This window comes from Uloborus diversus, chromosome 5 (genome assembly GCF_026930045.1).
Source record: "Uloborus diversus isolate 005 chromosome 5, Udiv.v.3.1, whole genome shotgun sequence".
NCBI lineage: Eukaryota > Metazoa > Arthropoda > Arachnida > Araneae > Uloboridae > Uloborus > Uloborus diversus.
In genome coordinates this window covers 65,129,568-65,155,672 of record NC_072735.1, presented here as the reverse complement: position 1 = coordinate 65,155,672, position 26,105 = coordinate 65,129,568, and the positions used below count along the sequence as shown (strand labels likewise).

At 33.2% G+C, this 26,105-nt stretch overlaps 1 protein-coding gene across 1 annotated transcript in view; it reads left to right on the top strand.

Moving 5' to 3' along the window:
• Positions 1 to 22,706, top strand: part of LOC129222083 (U5 small nuclear ribonucleoprotein 40 kDa protein-like) — a 42,068-nt gene extending 19,362 nt beyond the window's left edge. Inside the window, exons 5-9 of the mRNA XM_054856513.1 lie at positions 464 to 586; positions 13,752 to 13,872; positions 13,971 to 14,053; positions 21,513 to 21,678; positions 22,593 to 22,706. Coding sequence (XP_054712488.1) covers positions 464 to 586; positions 13,752 to 13,872; positions 13,971 to 14,053; positions 21,513 to 21,678; positions 22,593 to 22,648 — 549 coding nt within the window. The 3' untranslated portion in view covers positions 22,649 to 22,706. The remainder of the gene's footprint in view (positions 1 to 463; positions 587 to 13,751; positions 13,873 to 13,970; positions 14,054 to 21,512; positions 21,679 to 22,592) is intronic.
• The last annotated feature ends 3,399 nt before the right edge of the window (positions 22,707 to 26,105 follow it).

The following is a 26,105-nucleotide window of genomic DNA, read 5'->3' as shown; positions in this document are numbered from 1 at the left end:
AATAGAAATCATGAAAAAAAAAGCATCAAATTTCCTTTACTGTCATCTGAAAAAGTAAAGTTTCAATTGCTAAACATTTTCCGGATGATCCGAGTTTTCAGTAATCCGAGGTAGCGTGTGCCTCAATTAACTCAGATTTTCGAGACTCTACTGTATTGTTAAATTTATGCTTTGATTGAATGAATTATGAAAGCATGAAGATAACTGATGTGAAATGTATACTCCTTAAAATTTTAAAACTACATTTCCCCCCTCTGTTTGTAAAAGATTTGAAAACTTGTTCTTTCACCATACTATAATTCTATTTCACCCCAAAAACTATCAGTTCCTCTTGTAAAATTAAAATTTGCTATAGTTTCTGGGGGAAAATTGAAAAATGGTGAGCATTTGTTCACTATTTGTTAATGTTTTTCTTTATTCTTTACAGTAAATTTCCTCCATATTACAATGATTTTTATTGTAGGTTTGGGATGCAAGAAAAAGAGGAGCTCTTCATTCTTTTCAAGACACATACCAAGTTACTGCTGTAACGTTTAATGATACTTCTGAGCAGATTATATCTGGAGGTATTGATAATGTTATTAAGGTAATTCGTTTTGTTCTCCTACTTATTCATGTGTTTTTTTTTCTTCTGTAACTTGTTTTTATAATGAGCTCTAACCAATATTCTTGTTTTCCTATTAGTTTTATGAAAATTAATTTATTTTTACTATATCACTTCCCGATAAGAAAACCATACAAATAAAAACTAAAAACACTTCATGTTACAGTGGTGCAAAAATAAAGTTTCTCTTACTCTTTGAAATGATTGTACTAGTAAAATCTCTACTACTCATAAATCAGTTTTGTTACTACAGGTATGTCGCTATTCCAAATTTGTAGAGTTAAATGAGTTAACACGTGCCCCTAGGCCGTTGAACTTTAACACTTTTGATAATTTTCCCACAAATCTTCCGAGTTTTTACTTCAGACCCAGTACATCGTTTCTCCTAGGTTTGCAAAATATTTTTACAGTGAGGTAGCAGTAAAATTAATCTTTTTAATTACTTTATATCATCTAAAGATTTTACGTTGAATAAAAATGAAATAATGTTTTAGAAACTTTCCTTAATCGTAAGCTTTTCTCAATGTATCTCGATAGTGTGTATTTTTTTTCTGATAGTCTTGGATGGTCTGTAAAATAAATTGCTTTGTGACGCATATTTGGTAAATTAGTTGTGAAATTCTTCTATTAATATATTGTCCTCCTCTTTCAGTTGTATCATTCAAAATTTTCAGTATTTTAACAATCTCTCTTCCCTTTAAATAACTTCCTTCATTTTGCCGTGAATCAGGATCAAATAGGAAAAAATCTTTTAGTATTTGCAACTTATCAAACAGTTTTATTGACTCATAATTGATTCTATAAAAGGGAAGATTTTTACGAAGAAAGTATTCCAAATCATCTACTGTTATCTGATATTCATTAAACAGTCATCAGACCGTCTTCGTTATCACAAGCATTTTTTGGACTAGTCTTTTCCTATCTTCAAATTAGTTCCTTCATCCAATACGGACAAAGCTACTAGTTTATTCCCTAAATACCATAAGTGATTTATGAATTTTCCAATCACTGCTTCTGCTGCATGTTTGTCGTCATTTTGTACGCTGCTAGTTTTTCAGACATATTATATTATTTAAAGGAGCCTCGATTGGGTTGCTGCGAAAAACCATATCCTCATACAGCATTTAATTGTAAAACAGCTTTGTAAATCAGCATTGAAGGGCTTTCTTTTCATGTAAGGTCAATTTAAATTGTTTCCTAAATGTAAAAATTTTCAAACAATAAATTCCTTTTGCCACCCATCTGGGTCAGGGAAAAGCTCCAGGTTGCGGAAAACATATCCCTGTAGGAGGGACGTCACCAGGAAATTCTATTACAAGTTATGAGAATTCTCTGTAATTTTTCTCAATTCCGCTTTTTACGAACAATAATATATCATCAACTTCGTCTTTTAGAATTTAAGCGGTATGTGTACTTGATTGAAATGTTATAAGTTCTAAATGATGGAGAGCTTTCCACAAGATTTTGAAGTGCTTAAATAATTGAATATCTGATCTAGAACTAAGAAAGGCAACAACCGCTTTAAGGACACTCTGCGGTACGATTTCAAGTGCATGATGATAGCAATCCAAAAGTAATATATCACCGTTCAGTTTTTGCTCTTGAAAATTGCATGCACGATTTATACAATTGGTACTGCAAGTCGTTGTATCAAACACTACAGCTAGAACAGTTAGCAATAAAGAGCTATCATCTAAGATATCATATAAAACTGAAGAAATATCTAAGGAATTCCGAGTAGCTGTTCAGTATTAGGACCTGAAGCTATCACGGTAATCCTGTCGGCGTTCTTTTTCCAGTTACATCTGGATGTAGCTTTGTATCCCAATGAATAACTACAAAATCTAAATTTAAATAATTCCTGAAATTTAATTTTACCTCTCAAAGATTTTCTTTTTCTCTCTTAAGGAATGTACGATTGACTACTAGGTCATTTGGATTTAAATTTACTGCATCTACATAGGCTGTAAATAATTGAACAACATCTTTATTCCTAATATGGCATTTGTTTAACAGTGATGAAAGGCACGCAGATATCAATAGTTGTTGAGCTTTTTTGCATTGTGATAGACCAGCTGTAGAAAACAAACGTTCAACAGGTTAGGATAGATACCCATTTCGGTTTGTAAATCTTGTGAACCGCAAGAATTTGATGATAATAAAGGACTATGTACTGAAATAGAAGAAAATGAATTTAAAATATAGATTTCTACATTGTTCCAATCTGGATATTTTTTTTTAAATTTATATTTTAGCTATGGAAAATACAGTATATTTTTTATGATAGGAGTAATCGAGGATTTTTCGAAATTTATATTTAAAATTTTAAAAATTGCATAAGCATTTAGGTATGTTTATAACTCAAGAACAGCGAATTAAAATATAGTTGCAATTACTTATATTTATAGCATGGAAAACTTGCGACTCTATTTGCCACACCTATTACATACACAGGGAATTTTGTAAATCAACACCCCCAAAGCCTGGTTGAGGCAATTTCTTGTTGTCAAAGATCGTTCATTAATGGCCTAGGCCATTCATTAATGACCTATAGAATCTCTTGTGTCCATCTTGGTGGGAAGAAACGTTCCCCTGCCGCTTGGTTGGAACAAGAGCAGAAGAGCGGTACGCTTGACCCAAGACCATTGGTGTACATTTTATTCTTTGCAACATGTTAAATTTTACAGAATGAAAATGAGAGAATGGTCGGTCTGGAAGTAGCAGCACCTATTGAGGTTCAAAATTACTTTAAATATAAAACGTTAGAATATTTTTACATAAAAATGAGAAAATCCGCAGTTTTTACTTCGAAACTCAAAGAAGGGGGCCCTAGGGGCAGGTGATAATATTCATGAATTGACTTAAAATTTTGCAAGGATCATTTATTTGTACAATGGGACAAATTGAGGGGGCGTCGCGTAAAATATCTGCAATTTCAAAAATAAGGACCACCCTAATATATATATATATATATATATATATATATATATATATATATATATATATATATATATATATATATATATATATATATATTTTACAAAAAAAGTGTCATTGCATTATTTGCTCTAACTGCTGATCCCATCATGTCCCCACTCTGAAATTTTTAGGATGTATTAATTAAAACATATTAAAAAACATATATTTTTTTCAAAATTTTTAAAAGACTAATTTTAAAAAAATTTAAATTTTAAATTTTAAAAAAATATTAAAAATTTAAGAAAAATGTGCAAGTTGCATGTCAAATTAAAGCTCATGCAATTCTCTTTAAAATGAGCTATTAACCAACTGTATTGACCCCATAGAACTAAAATTGTAGCATTTTTAAGCACAACAGATCAGTAAAAAAACGTGAGTTTTTACACATTTAAAAAATTAATAACTCATTAACCAAAAAAGATAGATTTTTTTAAAAGTAGATCTGAATTTAGAATGTCAAACAGTATAATCCCTGAAAATTTCATGAAAATCTGAGATGGTCATTTTGAGTGATTGGTTGATTTGACATGGAATGACCCCATTATCTTACTAATTATTGAGATTTTCATTTAGTTAAAACATGTTTTGAACGTTACTGATCAATTAAACGTTAACATTGACTTAAAAGTGCCTTTTCAAGTACAATTTCTCATACTTCAAGTTTCATCATGATTCGTCACAGCAGTAACACCTATAAGAATATTCAAAATGACGCAGTTGCTATCATTGGACCGCTAGGTGTTTTCACGAATAGACCACCTGATACAGTGATTCATTCATGAGAAATCGCAAATATCATTGTTACTTCAGCTCAATTACTTTTGAAAATTGCTCTACTGCTTTAAAATAAATATGATAATAATGAAAAATGTTTCTCAGTAATTCATGAAAACTATTTTATTATTATTTCCCCCCAAAGTTTTTAATAAAATTAATTAAAAATTTAAAACATAATAATACAGTTTCAAATACTTTTGCTGTTCCAGAAAAATGCAAAAAATTAATAAAATGTGGCTAATGGACAAGTGAAAGCATGTAACGCGCTACAGTAGCTTATAGAAATGGTGACATGGACAAAGTCTGCCGACAATATAGAGTAATGAAAGCAGCTTTAAACCAGTCGCATGGAAGATAAAAACCGGTTTGTTGTGTACCTTGTAGTCACTTATTAGAAATTTAGGAGATAAGTCTCTGAAATAGTAATATAATTAGTGAATCATATTTTGATACAAGAGAAGACGTTTTTGGAATTACTTCCGAAAAATTGGGGGGAAATTGGCTTTTCAAGAGGCTGAGAAAAATAACATGTCCCTCATAATTAAGACAAAAGGTATGTTAAAAAGTATGTATATTCTCTAGTAGTTTGAGACTTAAGCTTCTCGTTTCAGTAATAAAATGGTCAATAAGTTCTTTGACATTTTAGAGAGCAAGTACAATCTTGCGTTGATCGAAAATTTAAAAAATGGATTTAACAAAACTCCCCCAACAGTTCAAGAGAGGTTGCAAAGAAATTAACTACAAACGGTGTTGCACAGGTTGGTAATGTATTTAAAAGGTGAACGAAGCGTGATGACAACAGCTGCGTGTTGTGTGAGTGCTGGGGTTTTTTTTAGTTCCTCTTATCCGAAAATAAAATATTTTATAAAATAAATCTCTTTTTATGCAACTTATTGTTGTTTGTAGCATTTATTGATATCCTGTTATAAAGATTTGTAAGTTATGCATTGAATTTTTAATTTTAGAATATGGTCTATCGATGGAAACTCAATGGTCCATCCATAGCTACTGGTTGCCATGAATGGACCACATGCTGAAATAATTTTAATTTTCATTATTTATTGTGTATATTTATCATGAACGTGAATATTATTATTAAAAGAGAAATATACTGAGAAATTGTTCTTATAGTTGACGTGAAATTTGAGTTGGATTTCACTTCTAAAAGAAATCAAAACTGTTATGTGGTTCATTGACAGCAACCTTCCCCTAGACACATAGTACTACTAATAGACCATGTATAACAAAAAAAGTAACAACAAATGTATCGGTAGCTCAGCCAGAGTATCAGATAACTTAACTTAAATTAAAAAAAAGACTCACCTTAAATATTAGAGAGCTTCAAAAATTTTCCACAGTACAGAGGGGAAAAATTAAACAGTAATAATCCTTATTAAAAATCTCTGGATATTGAACGTTGGAGTTGAAAATTTAAAGATGAATGTAATTAAAAAAGGTGATTTTATCACAAGTCAATACAATGTTCCAAACTGCTCACCGTTCAAAAGAACGATTGTTCATTTTTTTTTTATGTGAACGAATGGATCCGTTCATTTTAAGGATTCGTTCTTTTTGACCTGTTCGTTCACAAACTGCACATCCCTAGAAGCAACATTAAAAAAAAAAAAAAAACATGCAATCAGGATAATGAACCCTTTACATGAGTCATGATAACTAATCTTTAACAAAAAATCTTGATCACAATAAAGACACTTTTACGTAAGTACAAACATAATTGTTTTTAATTTTTATTCTTTTCAACATGTCTTCTTCAACCTCTTGAATTCATTCAAAACAATGCATTTTTAAAATGGTGTGGAACATTCGGTTTGTGCTAGGAAAAAGGTTGAAGAATCCTCAGTTTAAAAAGTTGAAACGAAAATGACTGATTAGAAATTAATGAGTTGCAAAAGTTTACACGCCAAATTCAAGAGATTTTTATGTGATAGTCAGTGGCCGATTTACTGGATTGGGGGCTTGTTGCAATGAATTTGGAAGCCTCTTAGAGCAGAACTATGAAAAATATTTTTCATGTGCCTTTTTTGGATCCTCTTTTAGGACCCTGCACAATTGCAACATTTGTGATATGATAAATCTGTATCAACAAGTAAATAGCACAATTTGCATGTGTCTTGCAAAATTGCTTTACCTAATGTGATCTTTTTTTTCTCTTGCTTGTTTTCTTGTGTTTTCCAGTGAAATCCAAACTGCATATTTGGCGATGATATTTTTAAAATCTCAAGTCTCTGAAAGTCTTATTTTTTGGATCCTAATCCATTTTCTCCCACTTTCTTTTAAAAAAAAACAGTTTCACTTTATACTTTCCTTTTCCCTCTTTTAATCCTATGCATGCTTTTATGTTTCCTTAACTCCTTTTGTAAGAATCATGTTTATACATCACATGATTTTTACAAATACACAGCTCTCATAAGGACTTCCAACAATGTAAACAGAAGGATCTTTAATGTCTTAAATTCTCCATGTATGAATTAGGGAGTAGATTTTGATCACTACTGCTTCAGATAACTTTCATTTCCTTCTATTTATAATTAAAATAGAGAGGTGTTAGGTATTTTCTAAATTTTACCATTTGTTCATCTAAATTTCCAAGTCGTAAGAATTTTAATGCAGAGAAAAAATTTGAAAAATAGTTCTTATTAATCGAGGGTGCTGAGTCCGATGGTGAACGTTAAATTTTTCGAAATTTTATACAAATACAAATACAAATACAAATGTGACGACCAGCAACAGGCTCTGGGCCCAGCTAGGCTGGTCCTAGTCAATTAATTAGTCCCCAATGAAGATCAATGGCCCTCTTAAAGCTATCCACTCCCTTGCTCATTACCGCCTCTTCCGGTAAGCTATTCCAAGTGCCCACGGCCCTGCTAAAGTAGTAGTTTTTCCTGATTTCCAAGTTAGCCTGAGATTTAAATAGCTTAAAACAATGACCCCTTGTCCTGCTTTCCCCGCAAAAATTTAATCCATTTACATCTTTCATTTTGATAAATTTAAATAACTGAATCATGTCCCCTCTGACTCTCCTTTGCTCTAGGCTATACATGTTAAGCCTATTAAGTCTGGTATCATAATCTAAATCTGAGAGTCCCCTTACTAATTTAGTTACCCTTCTTTGAACCCTTTCCAATACAAAAATATCTTTCTTCAGATAAGGCGACCAGAACTGCACAGCATACTCCAAATGAGGTCTTACTAAACTCCTATATAAAGGCAGAAGAACTTTCTTAGATTTGTTTGAAATAGATCTATTGATGAACCCAAGCATTTTGTTGGCTTTGTTACTAGCAATACTGCACTGTTGACTAAACTTGAAGTCCTGATTTATAAAGACACCCAGATCCATAACATTTTCTGCCTGATTTATGACTGAACCCTGTAAACGATATCTCATACGCTTATTTCCATGACCTAAGTGTAGCACTTGACATTTCCCTACATTAACTGCCATACCCCATTTATCTGCCCACTTAGTAATATGATCTAAATCCTCTTGCAGCTGTTTTACTTGTTCTTCATTTTCGACAATCCCCATAACTTTTACATCGTCAGCAAAACAATTCATGCTTCCAGAAATATTTTCATTGATGTCATTCATAAATATAATAAACAAAAGAGGCCCTAAAACTGATCCCTGAGGAACCCCACTTAAAACATCACTCCAATTAGAATGATTTCCTCTCACAACTACTCTTTGCTTCCTACCAGTAAGCCAATTTCTTACCCAAAGTAAAGTTTTTCCTCCTATTCCAATGTCAGCTAACTTGCTGAGAAGAGCAACATGCGGTACCTTGTCAAAAGCTTTTTGAAAATCAATATAAACAACATCCACACATTTTTTGTTATCTAAAGCTGAGGTAACCTTGTCGTAGAAATGCAATAAATTAGTAGTACAGGATTTACCTTTCCTGAAACCATACTGCAAACTAGTCAACAGACTATTAGTCTCTACGAACATCATGATCTTAATTTTGATCAAAGTTTCGAAAATCTTACAAATCACCGAAGTCAAACTTACAGGTCTATAATTCCCAGCAATACCTTTAGACCCCTTCTTGAAGAGTGGCGTTATGTTAGCCAGCTTCCAGTCCCCTGGCACCGTCCCCGAGTTATAAGAAGCATTGAAAATATTCAAAATAACATCCACTAATTCCTCTGCACATTCTACTAAAATTTTTGATAAATATTATCTGGTCCCGGAGCTTTAGTTGCTTTAATCTTTTCCAAATGAAATAAAACCTCCTCCCTGGAAAATACAAAATCCTCAAGCTGTATAATAGCTTGTGTCTTGTTAGTATCAACTGTTGAGATACAGTTATCGTTAAACACACTGGAAAAAAAGTTATTTAGAACATTTGCAATATCCCTATCGTTTTGGATTAAATTTCCATACTCATCAACCAAAGGCCCAATTTGACTGTTTCGAGCTTTCCCAGAATTAGCGTAAGCAAAAAACCTCTTAGGATTCCCATCAATGTCATCTGCCAGCCTTTGCTCCAATTCCCTTTTCTGAATCCGTACCAAATACTTAAAATTTCGCCTTGCCTTACTATACTGGAGTCTCTCCGCACTCTGACCAGTTTCTTTAAACTTACGAAAAGTGGCTTGCTTATAATTAAGAGCTTCTTTAGTCTCCCTGGAGAACCACATGGGCCAAATTTTGGTACTAACACCTTTTCTCCTAAATGGAACATAGTCCCCAACGGTTTTAGCAAGTTTATCCTTAAATTCCGTCCATTGCTGATCTACGTCGCTATTTTCCAACCCTGACGAAAAAACCTCTTTCAAGCTCTGCCTAAGTGCAACAAAATCAGTGTTTCTGAAACTGGGCACAAACCTAAAATTATCATCTTTGCACACTTCAAATTTAACCCGGAACCTAATGCTGTTATGATCACTATCTCCAATATGCTCCCCTACACTCAACCCCTGAACAAAACTACCTATGTCCAGGGCTGTGGAGTCGGAGTCGAAGAGTCGGAGTCGGACTGATTTTGGAATAAAGGAGTCGGAGTCGGAGTCGTTGGAAAACATGCCGACTCCGACTCCGACTCCGGGCTTCTTTTTTTCTTTCCTTTTCACTGACTCTCCTTGCATTTTTTAAAAATTGATTACCAATTGGTTCGATTACATGTATAAAAAGATACTAATGAGAAAATAATTGCCATTATGGCAATCAGCTAGCTTGAGTGCTTACCGAACTTTCTGTAGCCGTCCCCTAGTTTGCTTGCTTTTTAACTTATCTAATAGCAACTGTCAGCAAACGATTTTGTTGAATAACATTTTCAAGTAATCACTTTCAAATAAAAATAGAAATATAGTGTTTTGTTCTATCTCAGTTTAAAATAGTAAAAGAAACGTAACAAATTAGTAAGTCGACGCCTGTAGCTATGGTTGAAACGTTTAAGTGTGATCGGCAAATTCAAAGAAGTTCTGGCTCGAAAGCACGAATCCAAAAGATTCGATGAAATAATCTAATGTTTATTTCTTTATTAAGACTATTTCTGTAAGCTTGGTTCTCACTAAAAAGTATGGAACAAAATAAGTGTAAAAAATTTCTTGATTACAACACTCAAGAATTGCAGTTAATCTTAAAATCTTCATATTTAGGTTAATTCTAAAGCAGCCAATAAAATTTAAATTAAAAATTTAGCGAAGAAGAAATATAGGTATAGTAAAAGCTATTCGTACAAATTTGTATACCGCCGCGTTTTGTGTAAAATTAGCTCCTGACGCATATGTGCCCTATTTTCGTTGAAATTTTATTGATGAAATATAATTTAAAATATATTCGTGAAAATTTTCAGAATTAAAGTATTTATATTTTTTATAAACTCTGAAATTAACTTTGGGTGTCATCTACTAGATGGATGTCACCAGGGGCAAACCACTCCCTCTCAAGAACTTGGATTTAGAAAAAAAGTTTTTTTTCTCTCAAGTTACAGCTTTCAAAAATTGAAAGCACACGATTTGATCAATATATATTTGTTAAACATTAAAGGGGGGCAAATTACAGATAATCATTTTCAAAATTTTTAAAAGGGATTTTTAAGTCATCTCACTTTTTAACTCGTAACTATTGGAAAGTTTGATTTTTAAATTGAATTTCTAACGTTGTATGACGTCTTGGGTTTACAATAAAAAACAAAATGCTAAATATTCATAAAAAGGAATTAATATTTCAATCTCTGTTAAGAGGTTTTCCCCCTTCCCTTGAATGGAGAGAGGGAGTTTAAAAAATACAATTAAAAAAAATTTTAAAAAAATCCGGAGTCGGAGTTGGAGTCGGAGTCGGGCGTTTCAAAATCCAGGAGTCGGGGTCGGAGTCGGCCATTTTCTTTCCGAGTCCGCAGCCCTGCCTATGTCACAAAAAACTAGATCCAAAATTGCCTCCTCTCGAGATCCCTGAGTTATAACTTGATCTAAGAAACAGTCACCAATTACTTTTAAAAATTCCTCTTCTTTGCCATTACCAGAATAAAAATTATTCCAATCAATACCCGGAAAATTGAAATCCCCCATTATGATAACGGATCCCTTACTGGACATGTCACTAATAATACGGTACATCTGTTCATCTTGTCCCTGGTTTGAATTAGGTGGCCTATAAATGTTTCCAAACCGTAGCTTTTTGCCCTTACTGCTCATCAACTCCAGCCAAACCATATCAATATCAGTAGGCTTATCATTTATGACCAATTCATTGCAAATAAAATTGTCTCTAACATAAAATAAAACCCCACCACCTCTTTTACCTACTCTATCCTGTCTGAACAAATTATACCCAGCAATATGTAATAACTCTGCATCAGATTCGGTAGCCCATGTCTCTGTAATTCCAATAACATCCAACTTCTCATCCATAACTATGCTTTTCAATTCATCCAACTTGTTCCTAATACTGCGAGCATTGGTATAGAAAACTTTAAGCATGCCTAAGTTGCTTTTATTTAACACCCTGAAATTTCCTAAATTACAATTGTTAACATTACTACTCTTGTTCATCACTTTATTTCCATTTCTAGCAATACCCAAAAAAATTTCATTCTCTCGATACCTGATGCTTGAACCATGCCCCCCATTCCAACTTAGTTTTTTGACTCCGAAGCCCTTAAAATTAATCCACTAACCATTTTGACCCCTGTAGAGCTCAGATGCAGGCCATCCCTAGCAATCCAATCCCGTTTACAATGACTCCATACATCAATGAACCTGATACTGCGCAAATTGACTTCAGTAGCAAGTTCATACACCTCGCACGTTGATTTAGCCAGCTCCTATGCACTCCATACCTGGGAAGCAAACCAACCACTTGGACATTCGTCCGAAAAGCTGGTTGCTTTATCCAACAGGGATTCCCATTCCCTAGAAAACTCCTCATTTTTACTGTGGCCTACATCATTTGTTCCCACCCACAAAGTAACCATGTCCTCCTTATTCAATACTCCCTTCTTTTCAGCAAACCATATTAACGTCTTTTACCCGAGCCCCTGGTAAACAACAACTAGCCACCTTACGCTTTACTCTCCCAACTGCGTTACCCACCTCCCTTACCATAGAGTCCCCCAAAATTACACCCTTAGTTACCCCAATCTAACTCCTCACTTGAAACTGCCCCCTGAATCTCTGGAACATTTATACCCTCTACAACTGGCTTACACCCTAATGCTAACTGGGCTTCCAAAACTAGCATCTTAAGTCTTAAGTCTGAGAGTTCAGCACATTTAGTGCAAATATAATCCTCCTCAAAAACAGACTCATTTTCCCCCTTATACAGGCAGAACATATGACATAAATCACAAGAGATCCACCTGTCCCCCTTCCCACTCTTTACCTCTTTCATAATGCATATAACACCCATTTCTACTCAGTGAATATGTTCTCAAAAGGCAAAACAGAAAGATAAAAATGCAAAAAAACACAGAATAAATACTAAAAACAGCAGTAAATAAACAGTTGCTACACCCAATAAAGCACACAAGATCAAAAACCAGGAGATCACCACATGTTAGGCAATAGCTCCAAAAAATGCAAAAACACTTCAAGAATACAATAACAGCAAAAATGAGCCCCCAAAACACATATAAAACTAAATTACATTGATAAAAGTAGAAGTAAAAAAACCTAAAACTAGACAGTAATAATGAAAAATTATAGTAAGAAAACACTTATCAAATTAGCAGCAATAACACTCCCTGCATCACAGGCGCCCTCTAGTGTGAAAAACAGTGAGAGTTTTCCCGTTTTTAAGACATTGCAAGATTGAAATATAACATAAAATGGTATATTTCAATGGTGTAAGGCTTGGTAGTTAGCTATGCAATTCTTATGAAGCTTTCGGTAGTCTCTGTAGTCACCCTTAAATCTGTAACTCAGAGCCAGACCGACGCAAGTTCAAAAATTACGATTTTCCATTTATTAGTGCATTGTATGTAAAAGCTTATTCTGCATCAGGCCATGTGAACGCAATTCTTCTATAAAAAAAAAATCCTTTTCAATTTTTTAGCAGGTTTAAAAGAGTGTGCATCCCATCCTTTGCAAAAGTTTTCCCTCTCTCTTGTAAAGTAGCAATTATGTGACTTACGTCAGTCTGGCTCTGAGGTACAGAAATGTCACATTAGTTTTCAATTCCTATATTAAATTCAGTGTCTATGTATGAAGTAGTCCCAATTGGGTTCTAATGTTTAAAAGGTGCATGAAAATTTTCTGGATTTTGTTCGATACACAGAGACTTATGCCTTTGAGATATACCATTATATGCTATATTTCAATCACGTATATCTCAGAAACTGGAAAGTTGAAAAAAATTTGACCACCACCATTTGATTCAGTGCCATCAATATTTATAAGAACCATGTTTCAATTTTTTTCTTCTGCAAAAACAAGTTCATGCTGTCCCTTTGTAAGCAATGAAGATATTTTTAAAGATAAATATCTAAAACACTTTATTTTTATTTGTTTTGTTTCAAAATATCAACACAGAAAGTCGTTTCATCTTTTGACTGAAAGTTTCAACCCATGCATATTTACTATTTTGTGTTGGAATTTTTTGCAGTGGAAAACGTTGAACACCAAACTGAAGGGATCGACTATATTTTTCATGTTAAAAGAATTTCGTGTTAAAAGATTTAAATTGAAAGTGCACAGTATACAGTCTGGATGGCTATACCATTTCACGCTAACCGATTTTTCATCTAAAGCGTTTTCTTGTTAAATGTATTTCATGTATTTTTTTTACTTTTGATACTCATTTTTTATTAACTCACAACCACCCTTGACAAATACTGTGGTAACTAAGTGTCATAATTATAAGTTATATATTATTTTTCTCTATTAATTTTTCAATCGTAAGTTAATTGTAGTGTTTTTATTTTAGGTATGGGATATGCGAAAAACTGGAGTTTTATACAAGATGGTTGGCCACTCTGATACTATTACAGGATTATCCTTAAGCCCTGATGGATCATATATTTTATCCAACTCTATGGACAATACATGTTAGCATTTATTGAAATATTAATTTTATAAACTCATTGTTTAAATATATTTTTGTGGTGAAACTTTTTAACACCAAATAATGTGTTTGATTTTTCAGTAAGAATATGGGACATAAGACCTTTTGCTCCTCAAGAAAGGTGTGTAAAAATTATTCAAGGACATCAGCATAACTTTGAAAAAGTAAGTGCCATTCAACCGTTCATAATTTTTAATTCCATGGTTTTGGGAGAAACTGTTAGTATAATGTGTAGAAAAGAAATAATATTTGGTTTAGTTGGTGACATTACTAAGTCAGGGTTGGAAAATTTGCAATAATTGCATGAAAACATTTGGTAGCAAAGCACTTTTCATTTTATCCCAGAATCTACATTTCTATATGCTAGCACATCCTAAACGAAATTTGTATTTAAGCTCTAAAAGAACTTTAGCTATTTTATTGAAAAATAATTTTGTATATTCTCACACATGCTTTTTGTTAAAGGTTCCAAATAAGTGTGTAAACACATCTGCTCAAAATCGGAAACTCAGTTCAAAAACGTGTGAAGTCTTCTGGAAACTTAAGATTGATGTTTGAAACACATCAAAATTTTAATTAGCCGGTCAACTCTCAATAACTCTAAATTTCAAGGTACCGCCCAAAAACCTTCGAGTTATAGGAAATTTCCATAACCATCTCAAGAGTTTGAGACCCAATAAAAACTGTGGGATAAAAAAATATTCAAGTTATAAGGGTTCGAGTTATCGAGAGTTGATTGTATCTGGAATAGGTAGATGTGTAAATAAATTGTAAGAGAAAGAGGTTAAAGTCTTCTTTTACAATAACAAAAGTAAATAAATATAATGAATTGCATTTTAGTTATCGATTCTGTTACTGCTTTACAGTGGACTCCCGCTACAACGCGATCCAACTTATGCGAAATGGCTATAAGGCGAATTTTTCAGGAGCAACGGATTTTAGAACTAAAGCGAATGTCTCGCTCTCAACACATAAATATTTGGAAAGGAATAGTGATTCTAAGTTTTGGCTTTGTTATTGACTACTAAACATTAATTTGTGAATGAACTTCCATCCTTTCAGCATCACTGACTGACCAAGTTCCCACATGTCCCGCACTGTAAACATAGCATATTGTTAGTGTGTATGTATCACCACTCCTCATTTTCCATTTATTTATTCTAAGTATGAAAGTGATGAAATATTGTGGCACCTAGGTACGCTGTTTCATCTAAGGTTTGAAGATGGAAACAAAAAGCGAAAATTTGAGACAATTTAAGAAAAGGTAAAGATTCTTGATACGCTTGAAGAAAGTGGGTCGAAGGTATCACGACAATTAGGTATGGGGGGGGGATGTGAATTTTTCATACGCATAATTAAAAGTCAAGAGAAGACAATCCGTAAAGTCCAGGGGGTCCCAGAGGGGTGTTACCATAGATGTAAATGTTATAGAAGTAAATGCGAAGCTACCGTATTTAAAAATATATTAGAATGACGATCAAATTGCGCAGGATAAATCATCATCTTCAATTTTTAAGTTAGAAATGTAACTTATTGTATCTACTGTATTGTACTCTTACAGTGCAGTGTTTTATTATTACTACAAGCTGTACGTACCGTACTGTTTTATTTTTATGTCTCTCTCTCCCATTGAACAGTGATTTTGTGCGTCGTAACGGTATTTTATGTTGAATAATGCAACTTAAAAAAAAAAATACCATAAAAATTCAGCTCTCTGTGTAAGAAACAGTAATATACAGTTAAAAAATGGTAAAAAACAGTTTAAAAGGTGTTTAAATGTCTAAAATTATAGGGTATGTTACTAAAAAAAATCATATACACAACACTTTTCCACAACGCAAAATTTTGACTTACGCGAGGAGTCTTGGAACGCATCCCTCTCGTAAGTCGGGATCTGACTGTATTGCATGTAATCGGAACATGATATATTGGGTAGTTTATTTGGTAAAAAGAAAAGTCAAAGCAATCATGGATAAAAGGAAAATAAAGAAAATTGGCCAAGAGAAAAGTCTAATTGGAAATAGGACTCGACTGATGCATCGGCGCCGATGATTCAACAATTTAGGCATCGGCGGCCGATGCTAAATTGCTGGAAACATCGGCCCATCGACCTTAAAATACATTGAAAAGCCGATGGAATTGGCCGATGTTTTTGAAAAAAAAAGGACCTTTCTGTTTTACTTTTTAATACAAAGTAAAAGGAAATATTGCTCTCATATAAAATTTACTCAAATTTCAGTATGAATTTCTATTTTACTCACTCCTGAAAGAGTTTTTAATTCAAATACCAAACAAGTTAATTATTGTGTTGTTTCTTGCAGCTGGATGTACGTATATATCTCTCATAAGTCATAACTCAAAAATGGTAAGCTGTTGAAGGTTAAATTTTCACATGAGGGGTGTGCGTACGTTCTAGTTGTGCACTTCCCTTTTTGTTTTCGATCAGGTGTTCTGAAAAGCCTACTCATTCTTTGTGGCTATTAATTATTTACTTCAATGCAAAACTAATATAGCGTCTGACTGACGATCATTTGGTGAAATATTGCCGACCACAGAAACAAATATGAGATGGCGGAACCGGTTTTTGGGTCATTTTGTTAGATTCCCGTTGAACCGACGGTAATTTTTAATTTTTCAATATTTGAAATATGAATCACAGTACTGAAGTCTTTTCTGTATCGCTTCGGCGGAGTTACAAAATTGAGGCCAGTAGAAATACAATTTGGTGCCCTATTTCTCTATCACGGAAGTGTAAAACATTTATTATAAGCATTTTTGCAACTCCTACGTTGCCCCTATGGTTATGGGGCCTCTCGCGCAATTGCAGCATTTGCTACATTTTAAATCCGCCACTGCACGTCAAAACAAACTCAGGTGCAAGTTTTAAAAGGTTTTTCTGCTCCATGTTTATGATTATTTTGAACTCTATTTTTTATGACTATTATTTGAATTTCCGAAAACACTTGCCTGCTCTCTTCCCACTCCCTCAATTTCTGAAATTAAACTCTAGTTGTGCTTCTGAGTTGCTTAAAACTAACACCATTCATAAAATTAAAAGTTTTCTTTTTCAAACTTTATCTATTGTTTAGAAAGAATGTAGAGCATTAATGTAAGAAATTGATTCAAGACGTTTTGAATGGTGAAATAGTTCGGAAATCAAAGGGACTTATGAATTTTTTCTTCGGAAGTGCTGAAGTAGATTCAGAAACTCTTCCGAGGCGTTGGTGGTAGCGGTTCTGTACTAAAAAAATGAGGCCGAAGTTGGGGTCGAAGTGTCAGTTACTCCAAAATCAGAGGGTAACCCTCTACCCGCTAACCCTCCCTCGTCGTTTCAAGCATTTCGTAAATATTTAGCGATTATTTATTTTGATCAAGTAATGTCATTTTGCGTATTTCTCATACTTGTTTCACCTATATTTCGTTATGCACGATCTTTTTTGCATCATTAATAGCAATCAATTTTTTTTCTGTTGTAAGTAACTATTTCTATGTATTCATATAAAATCAATGAATAAGATATTTTCGTTTTTTATAGAAAAGTTTCAAGGATTTTCTATTATGTAATTCTTTTAAATTCCAGAAAATTATTGTTAAATTGAAAAATTTAATTTGAACTTGTTTGTAAAGCTAAACAATAAAAGATTAAACAGTCAAATTGTTCAATATTATGTGTGCAAACATCAGATAAAGTAGTATATGTATTCAGTTATTAACTTGGTGTAAATATTGAGTCTGTTTATTGTAGCTGCGTTTTAAGAACCTCGCTCTTTTCATGGTTATTTCTTTTTTCCGCAAAATTTATGTCACTGTAATAGCTTTATAGCTTTTATGAAAAATGCAAACTTTTCTATTCATAAGTTTTAAATAAGTACAAAAATATTCCTTTTATGATTTAATATTGTAATTTATTTGTTACCTTTTTTTGTTTAATTTGATGATTAAAAAATGTCTACGTGCAATCTTTCCACTTTAATTGCATAATTTGTTGACGGTTTCATAGTTTTATTCTTTTTTTTTAATGATTAAACAACATAATTTAATGTTTTTTAACTGTGTTTAGTGCACCTTAATCCATACATTATTACAATATTACTGAAATTTTAGTTATATGTTCAATTTTAAAAACAAAAACAAGTCAATTGGTTACTAAACAGTCTCTTTGTTTTTCTTCCTTTTTTTTCTTTCTTTTTTTCTTTTTCTTTTTTTGGCTGTTGTTCTTTCTTGTTCATCATACAGCAGTCAAAAAAAGGAGAAGCATAACTACACCCTATACAGATTGTACGTAGTACGATCCAAAAGTTCGGGGATAAGCTGTATAAAACCTTACCCAGAATAGTTCTCATTACCGAAGCACATCCACCTTCAAAAGGTCACCTTGAAGGACTATGTACTTCTGCCAGTGTCCATATAACTTTGGAATCACTCCTAGAAGCCATTTTTCGCTACCTTTTATGATGCAGCTTTATTTTCCCCTGACGGAAGAAAGCGGCGTCCGTGCAAATGTTTTTTTCTTTTTGCTAGGAACAGGTAAAAGTCATACGGAGCTAAGTCCGATGAAACGTTATGTTATTTGTTTGTCATATCAGAGTATTGACCAATCGAACCGTGCATCCTCAACATGAAAGTCGCCTTCTTCTCCAGGATGAATTTAAAGCAGCAGCGCAAGAGGCCTTACAGGAGGTTGCGAAAAATGTCTTCCAGGAGTGCTTCTAAAAGCTATACGAACGTTGGCAGAAGTGCATAGTCGTCCAAGGTGACTATTTTGTAGATAGATGTGCTTCGGTAATGTGAACTATTCAGGGTAAGGTTTCATACAACTTGTCCTCGAACTTTTAGATCATACTATGCACGTATGAGTTTTCAACCTACTATTTCATAACGTTTTTGAGTGACGCAAGTTTACGCGCATGAAAACATCACAAGAGAATTTGCGATAATTAACTGAGGAGGCGTTCAAAATGGATATTTCGGTCATCTATATGTTCTTAGGTACATATGCATGTACAGATGTGCCGAAAAAGTTTAAATTGGGTGATCGTAAAATAGAAATTTAGGTTGAAATATGATTTTTTTTTTTTGTGATTACGATTCCTAATTCATAGAAAGGAAGTAAAGTGAAATGACTCAATGATCCTTTAAATCCCTGATAATCTCATCAATTTATTTCTGTTTGATTTTTTTTCCTTTTTTTTTTGCCATCGGCAATCGGCCATTTGGAGGAAAACAATCGGCCATCGGCCATAGGCCATCTTTGAACAATCGGCATCGGCCCATCGGCCAAAAAATGCCATCGGTCGAGCCCTAATTGGAAATAAACTTTGTTACTGTAACTGAAACTACTGTGAATGTTAATAAAAAAACTTTATGCTGCATAAACTCTAATAGAATGAAACCAAACTAAAAATTAAAATAGTTATGTTTGAGTACATACAATTCATTACATTCAAGAGTAAAAAACCCAAAATAATTATTAGATACAAGTAAAGTTAGTTAATTATTCTGTATATAATTACATTACTTTTTTTTCTTTGCATTTGGTTATGATTCAGAAAAAATAGTTTTTCAGGATAATTGATGCTAAACGCTATATTCTGCCACACTTTTGTTAAAAGCTGAATCAGGATGAAAAATAGGAAAATTGTGGAAAAGGTTGAAAAACATCAACTTCTATTTGAGCAGTGATTCCCAACCTTTTTCACTTCACAACCCCCATTTCAATAACTAAACATTCCGCAACCTGCTATGTGTGTATGTGTGTTTCTGCTTCGGCGCAGACATTGCGCATATTTAACGTAATAGCTCAAGGTGCTTGAGACTTTATTTAAGTTTAATAGTTTTTTTTATTTCTACAACAGTTGCAGACAAAAAAACAAGATAATCTCGATAATATTAAACATATATTTCTGCACTTTGAAAATTGATGCTTCCTAGCAGTGGCAAATGCAGGATGTGGTTTTCACCAACTTTCGTTGAAGTGGATGAATGCATTTTTTTTTTCAAGCTTATATATAGCAAGAGAGTCCAGATTTATGCTTGAAGGTGGGGAGGGGGAGGTGTCATTACTAGCATATGAGTAATCAAATTAAGAGAATTTCATTATATAAGCAGAGAAAAAGAATTAACAATAAGAATCTAGAGTATGTGTAACATTCGGGATGGTCCTCTCCTAGAAATTGATCGAAATTGTAGTGTTAAACTTGCAGTTTACACGATCTCTGGTGATATTTGGAGGGGGAGAGGTTCAGGGACTTTTATGAACAGTTCAAGCTTGCAGACAGTCTTTGAAATTTCTTGAAATTGAAAATGAAGTTTTAGAAGAATTTGAACAATGGGAAAGAGTTAATAAATCAGAGATACTAATTTTTCGAAAATGAAAGTGATATGTCCTAATTAAGCTGAGTTGCATGCTATCTTTGTCACAGTTTAGGGAAGAAAAGGGGTTCAGGCCACCTATCCTGTGGAAAAATTTTGAATTTGAATTCTAAAAATGCAATTATAAGCAATATTTGTAAACATTAGGGAAAAGGTTTGGACTTGGAGCCTCTTCTCCCCCGGAAATTTTTCGAAATTCAAGTTCCAAAAACAAAATAAGTCCAAAAATCAGAATAGCAGGTTATCTTTCATAAGAAGTAGACATGTTCAGAGACCATTATCCTCTTTTTTTTTTTTCTTTTTTTTTGAAATTTAAGCCCTAAAAACAAAATTTTATGTGACCTTTAACTATGTGAAAGGAAAGCGTAGTCACTCCCCTGGATTTCTTTTCGAAATTAAAATGCTAAAAGCCCATTTCTTGGCTTTTTTTGATAAAGTTAAGGGGGTTCAGGACTCTTCCTCGGAATATTTCAAAAATTAGGTCTTAAAAATGCAACTACAAGACATCTTTCAGGATAAGGATTGGGGCTTAGAGAATCTCTTTCAGAAATGATTTGAAATTGAAATTCCAAAAATGATTTTAGATGATGTTGAGGGAATTCGGGACTCTTTTCGGGGAAATTTGTAGCAATTGAAGTCCTTAAACCAAAGCTTAAAATAATCATAGAGGATGTTAATGGATAAGTTTCTCTAGCATGAGAAGATGGGGAGGGGGTGCTGTAGTCCCTAAGTCCTTCTCTTGGATTTGCCATTGTGCTCAAGGACTGATGCTACTCTAAAATGATGCTATTTTCCCCCTATGTATTTCAATTTTTCAACAATGCAATGATATGATAGGGATAACGTCGCAACCCCCTAAGAAATGCTTCGTGACCCTCCTTGGGGGTCCCAACCCACAGGTTGGGAACCCGTGTACTAGAATGTAATTTAATAATAATATATGTATTTTTCCTTCAAAATGATGTATCTATTACTGAATCAACGAGGCAATGTATTTTTTCTGGGGACAAAAAACTGGAGTTGTTATTTCTTCACATGTGAAATTTAATGTACAACACTCTGCATTAAGGGAAAATATTGAATTTGAAACACGATCATGAATAAAGAAAGAGTCATTTTGTTAATAATAATGATAATGTTTTATATCAAAAATTTTAAATTAACTATAAAGGTGTGAAATAAATTTAAGAAATCTGGTAAATGTCAAATATTTCAGCTAGTGTTAAATAAATCTTCATTTTTGTTTCATAGAATCTTCTAAAATGTAGTTGGTCACCTGATGGAAGTAAAGTAACAGCAGGATCTGCTGATAGGTTTGTTTACGTATGGGATACAACAAGTAGGCGAATACTTTATAAACTTCCAGGTCATAACGGATCAGTAAATGATGTCAATTTTCATCCAAAAGAACCAATAAGTAAGTGTAAAAAGTTTAATTTCCTCATTTCATTTTGGATTATAAACCTTTTAGTTTTTTCGGTGTATTTAATAAGTCTGCTTTATTACTAGTACATCTTAAAAGTTCTGAAAGATGTTTTTGTTTTTCAGTGCCCAAGCGACTACATTTTCCTCCACTATAATGATCTTTCCTCCCCCCTTTTTTTTAGTTTGTATTGTCTTTTAATTTCATCACATTAAATATATCAAAAATCTTGTTCTTTTTTAGTGCTTATGAACAACATCAAAACTTCGTTTTTTTTCCAAAAGCAGCTTATTAACACCTCTCACTAGCTCAAAGGGTCCTTTTCAAGTGTGATCTTCATTTTATAGAAACAATTCAACACTTCTTTCGTACATCATTTTTTTCCGTTTGAAAATTTTTGATCGTAATAACTTTGATCGTAACTTGACTTTTTGAATCTAGAAATACATAAATTTATTTGAACTCCTTTAAAGCTTTTGTTTTAGAAAATTTGTTCTATTACGTTAATAATCTTTTAAACTCTTAAAATGTCAGTGTATTCTCTAAAAACTGCACTTTTTTAATCACAAAATTTTATTCAATTATCGATAGTAAGTTCTTTTACAGAAGTGTTGTAAATCAAATTCACGGTGCTCTCCTGAAAAATATGACTTGATCTGAATAACCCCAAATTTAATTGTCATCTGATTTGATTTAAGTTAGTAATTTCTTTTACACTGAACTTCAAACTTCCTTCGCATGCACACCATTATTTTGAGATAAGTTGTTTAACTACTATATTAACGTATTTATAAGTGGAAATTAAATATTAAGAGTTAATCTCTACATAATGTAATTACTATATATAATGATTATTTATGTTGTTAGTTTTGTTTAGAAATTAGTCTAATAAAATTTTATTATTCCAGTTATGTCTTGTTCCAGTGATAAACAGATTTACATAGGAGAAATAGAGGGAAGCTGATTACCATTTACTTCATATGTTTGAAACTGTAAATAAATTCTCATTCATATACTTTTAACTAGTATTAGTTTGTTTTAATGTGAAGAAATATTTTTTAAAAAAAACCTTATATGGGTCCTTTTCCCATGGTATTTAGAAAATTAAAAATGTTATGGAAAACATATGCCCGCAAGAATAATTTTAGTATGAAGTGGGGTCCTCTGATTAAAAAAAAAAGGTTGAGGATTACTGTATTAAAAAATGCTTTTGGAGTACTTAAATATTTATAAGAAACAAAAACATTTCTTTTTTTTTTGTCTTTAGTAATGTTTAATGAATTTGCTTTTTAATTATTATTCTGCTGATAAAGGTACAGCCAATTGAAAACTCTTAATTAAGGACCTTTCAGCAGGAGTGAGCAGGGGGGGGGGGGAATTATGGCGCAGGAGGGGATTTTTTTTGTTTAGAACATGAAATTTTTGAATTTTGGAACAAAAAAAAAAAATATTTAAACTCATTCAACAAGAAATAGATGCATTAATAATACTTTTTTCACATATTCTTGAGGGCAGTTGCCATCCCCCCCCCCAGTTTTTTAGAAGTGGGGCCTCCCAATTTCCACTTAACGATGCAACAAACAAAGAAAAAGAGAAACTCTTCGTTGTTTTAAAAAATTAAAATTGTAATTATAAATGAACAATTGAAATAATAGTGACAAAAAGTATTTTTTTTTTGATAAATTTGAATTGAAAATGTAATCTTAAAATACAATTTAAGAACATCCATGATTCTCTTTTATTAAGATTATCTAAGTAAGGGCTATGGAAATGTATGCTTCAAACGTTTTTTAACGCCAAAAAAAAAAAAGAAGTATTCAGTACAGTACACTCTTCACTAGGCCGCAGAGTGGGTATGTCTGCCTCGTCGTAAACTATGGGCTCAAATTAAAGTATTGTGCATGGAGTAAAATTAGGGAGGATCGGAAACAAAACTAACATGGTGCATGCCTTGTCGCTCGGCGGCCTTGGTTATACAAAACCATGCTTCATGGTTCTTTCGTTTAAAAAAAATACATAAATAGGACAGCTTCATTAGGACATCCCATAGGATAGGGGTAGCCAAAACATTCCTTTTTTTTCTGATGAAAAATGTCCTGAAAATCATTGTTAAGTGGAGAAGAATGTATGGGTTGCTGAAATAAATTTGAAATAGAGAACGAAAGTGGGGGAAAAAAACAGTTAAATGCAAAGAGCGATTCAAAGTATTGTAAAAAATACAACAAAAGTTCTAAATATTTGAATGTAAAAATCGTAAGTAATCAAAGCTTGATCAAGAGATGCAAGTGGCATATTTAAAATAAAATGAAGTGGAATAGAGACCTAAGTTATCTCGGAAAATTACCACATCCGTTCAAAATGTTAAAAGTCCTTTTTCTAAGCCGCAAACGCTTATATTGCAAGAAAACAAAAATACTAAGTGAGAAATTGAAAACTTTATAATGGAAAATCCAAGCAAGTAATCGTGTTTGGCAAAGGAAAATCGGAAGAAAATATTACCACAATATGTTTATCAATAATTAAAATTTACGATGAAGATAGGAGGGAGGTAGCCAAACTGAAAGGAAGAGTAGGGAACTCCAAACCCTTCTTTTTACGTCCCCAAAGCTGGCCTGTAAATGAGTTTTTAAAACTTAGGTTTTGAAAAAATCCTGGGAAAACGTTCTCAAACCTCATCCCTTACCCTAAAGTCATTAAAGATAGCCTACACCTGAGTACTTAGGACTGTAATTTCAAAAACCCGTGAGAGTGCTCCCAACGTAACCTCCGAGAAACGCCCTCTTAATTATTCTTCATCATCATTCAAGGCCGAATAAATTTCGTCTTTTCTACTTTAATTTAAAAAAAAACTCCCTGAGGTGTCCCGAAACTGTCGTTCTTCAAATATTACCGAAGGTCCTCAAAAATTTCATTGTTAAGGCTTCAATTCAGAAAATGTTTCGGGGGAGATCTCCAAAACCTTCTACACCTCTAACATTATTTAAAATCATTTACGATTGCGTCAACTGAATTTCAAATTTGAAAATTTGCCAGGGGAGGAAGGACTCCGAATCTCTTCACCCAGTAACATTACCAAAAATCTTCTAAAACTGCGGTTTCAACGGATTCTGCAAGATGAATATGTGTGACAGTGATGAGAGTTATCTAAAACTGCGTTTCTAGTACTGCAATTTTGAAAAATTTATAGGAGAGAGCCCCCCCTGATTCCCCTCTTTTCTTAACACGATCAAAAACAAGCCTAGAATTACATTTTTGGAGTATCAATTTCAAAAAATTGCTGGGGTAAAGGCATTGAAACTCACTTTCCACTAACGTAATCAAGAATTATCAAAACTGCATTTATAAAGCAACAAGTACGAAAATTTAAGTGGAGCGCCCCTTTCCCTCCCATACCCCACCCCCCTCCCCGGTCAATATTATTAAAAAATCGTCTTACATTTTGTTTTTCAGGAGAGCTTCCGAAATCCTTTTCTTAACGTCACAATGGTCGGCTACAGTTGCGATTTTAGTGTTTCAATTTCAGAAAACTGCTTTTCCCCCAACCATAGATAGCGTTTTTAAGACTTTAAGGAAATTTTTCTGGTGCGAGCCCTAGGATCTCTTCTTTTCTCTAACATCACCACAGATAGCCTAAAACTGCGTTTTTAGAACTACAGTTTTGAAAACAAAGGAGAGCCCTCCTTAGCACATTGTTAGAGTATCTACAATTGGACTTTTAAAGTTTCAATATTGAAAAACTACCGGGAGGGGACCATCAAACCTTTTATTCCCCTAACATCACCAGAGATCGTCTAAAACTGTGGTTTTAAAATTACAATTTAGAAAATTTTCCAGGGGAGAAACCTCTGGACCCCCTATCTAAGTGACAATAAATTTCAGTTTCAAGATTCATGTTGCATGCATCTAGTAATGACTCTATTTTAAGCCAGAAAGTTGAATCCACTCTCCCTGTAATTATTCATACGTTTGAAGAAAAAAAAGGTGTAGCAAACTTCAGGTGTTTACTCAAGGTCCACATTCTAAAATTTGGGAAGACAAGGAGGGTCAACAATATTTCAGTTCAAATGGTATTTGTTTAGCGCTCCCCCTCCCCCCATGAATTTGACTGGAAATTCAACACTCTAAAAACTGGTGTTTAACCCAATTCGAAAGCGAGAAAATTTAGGAAGGGGGGGGGGGGATTTGGGCCATTGAGCTTGGAGGGGGGGGGGGGATGGACACACCTGCCTTTCAGTGCTGCGTTACATTATAAAGTTCTATTTTTGAAAAAAATGGTATTTTTTCTGGTAAAACATATTTTTGGGTGGGGGTCTTCAGAGCTTTCATGTAGCTCCTTAAAGTGCCCTTTGACTTTCAATCTACAACATCAGCTGTAGAAAAAACAAACTGAATCAAAAATATAGAGTTTTATTAAAATAATT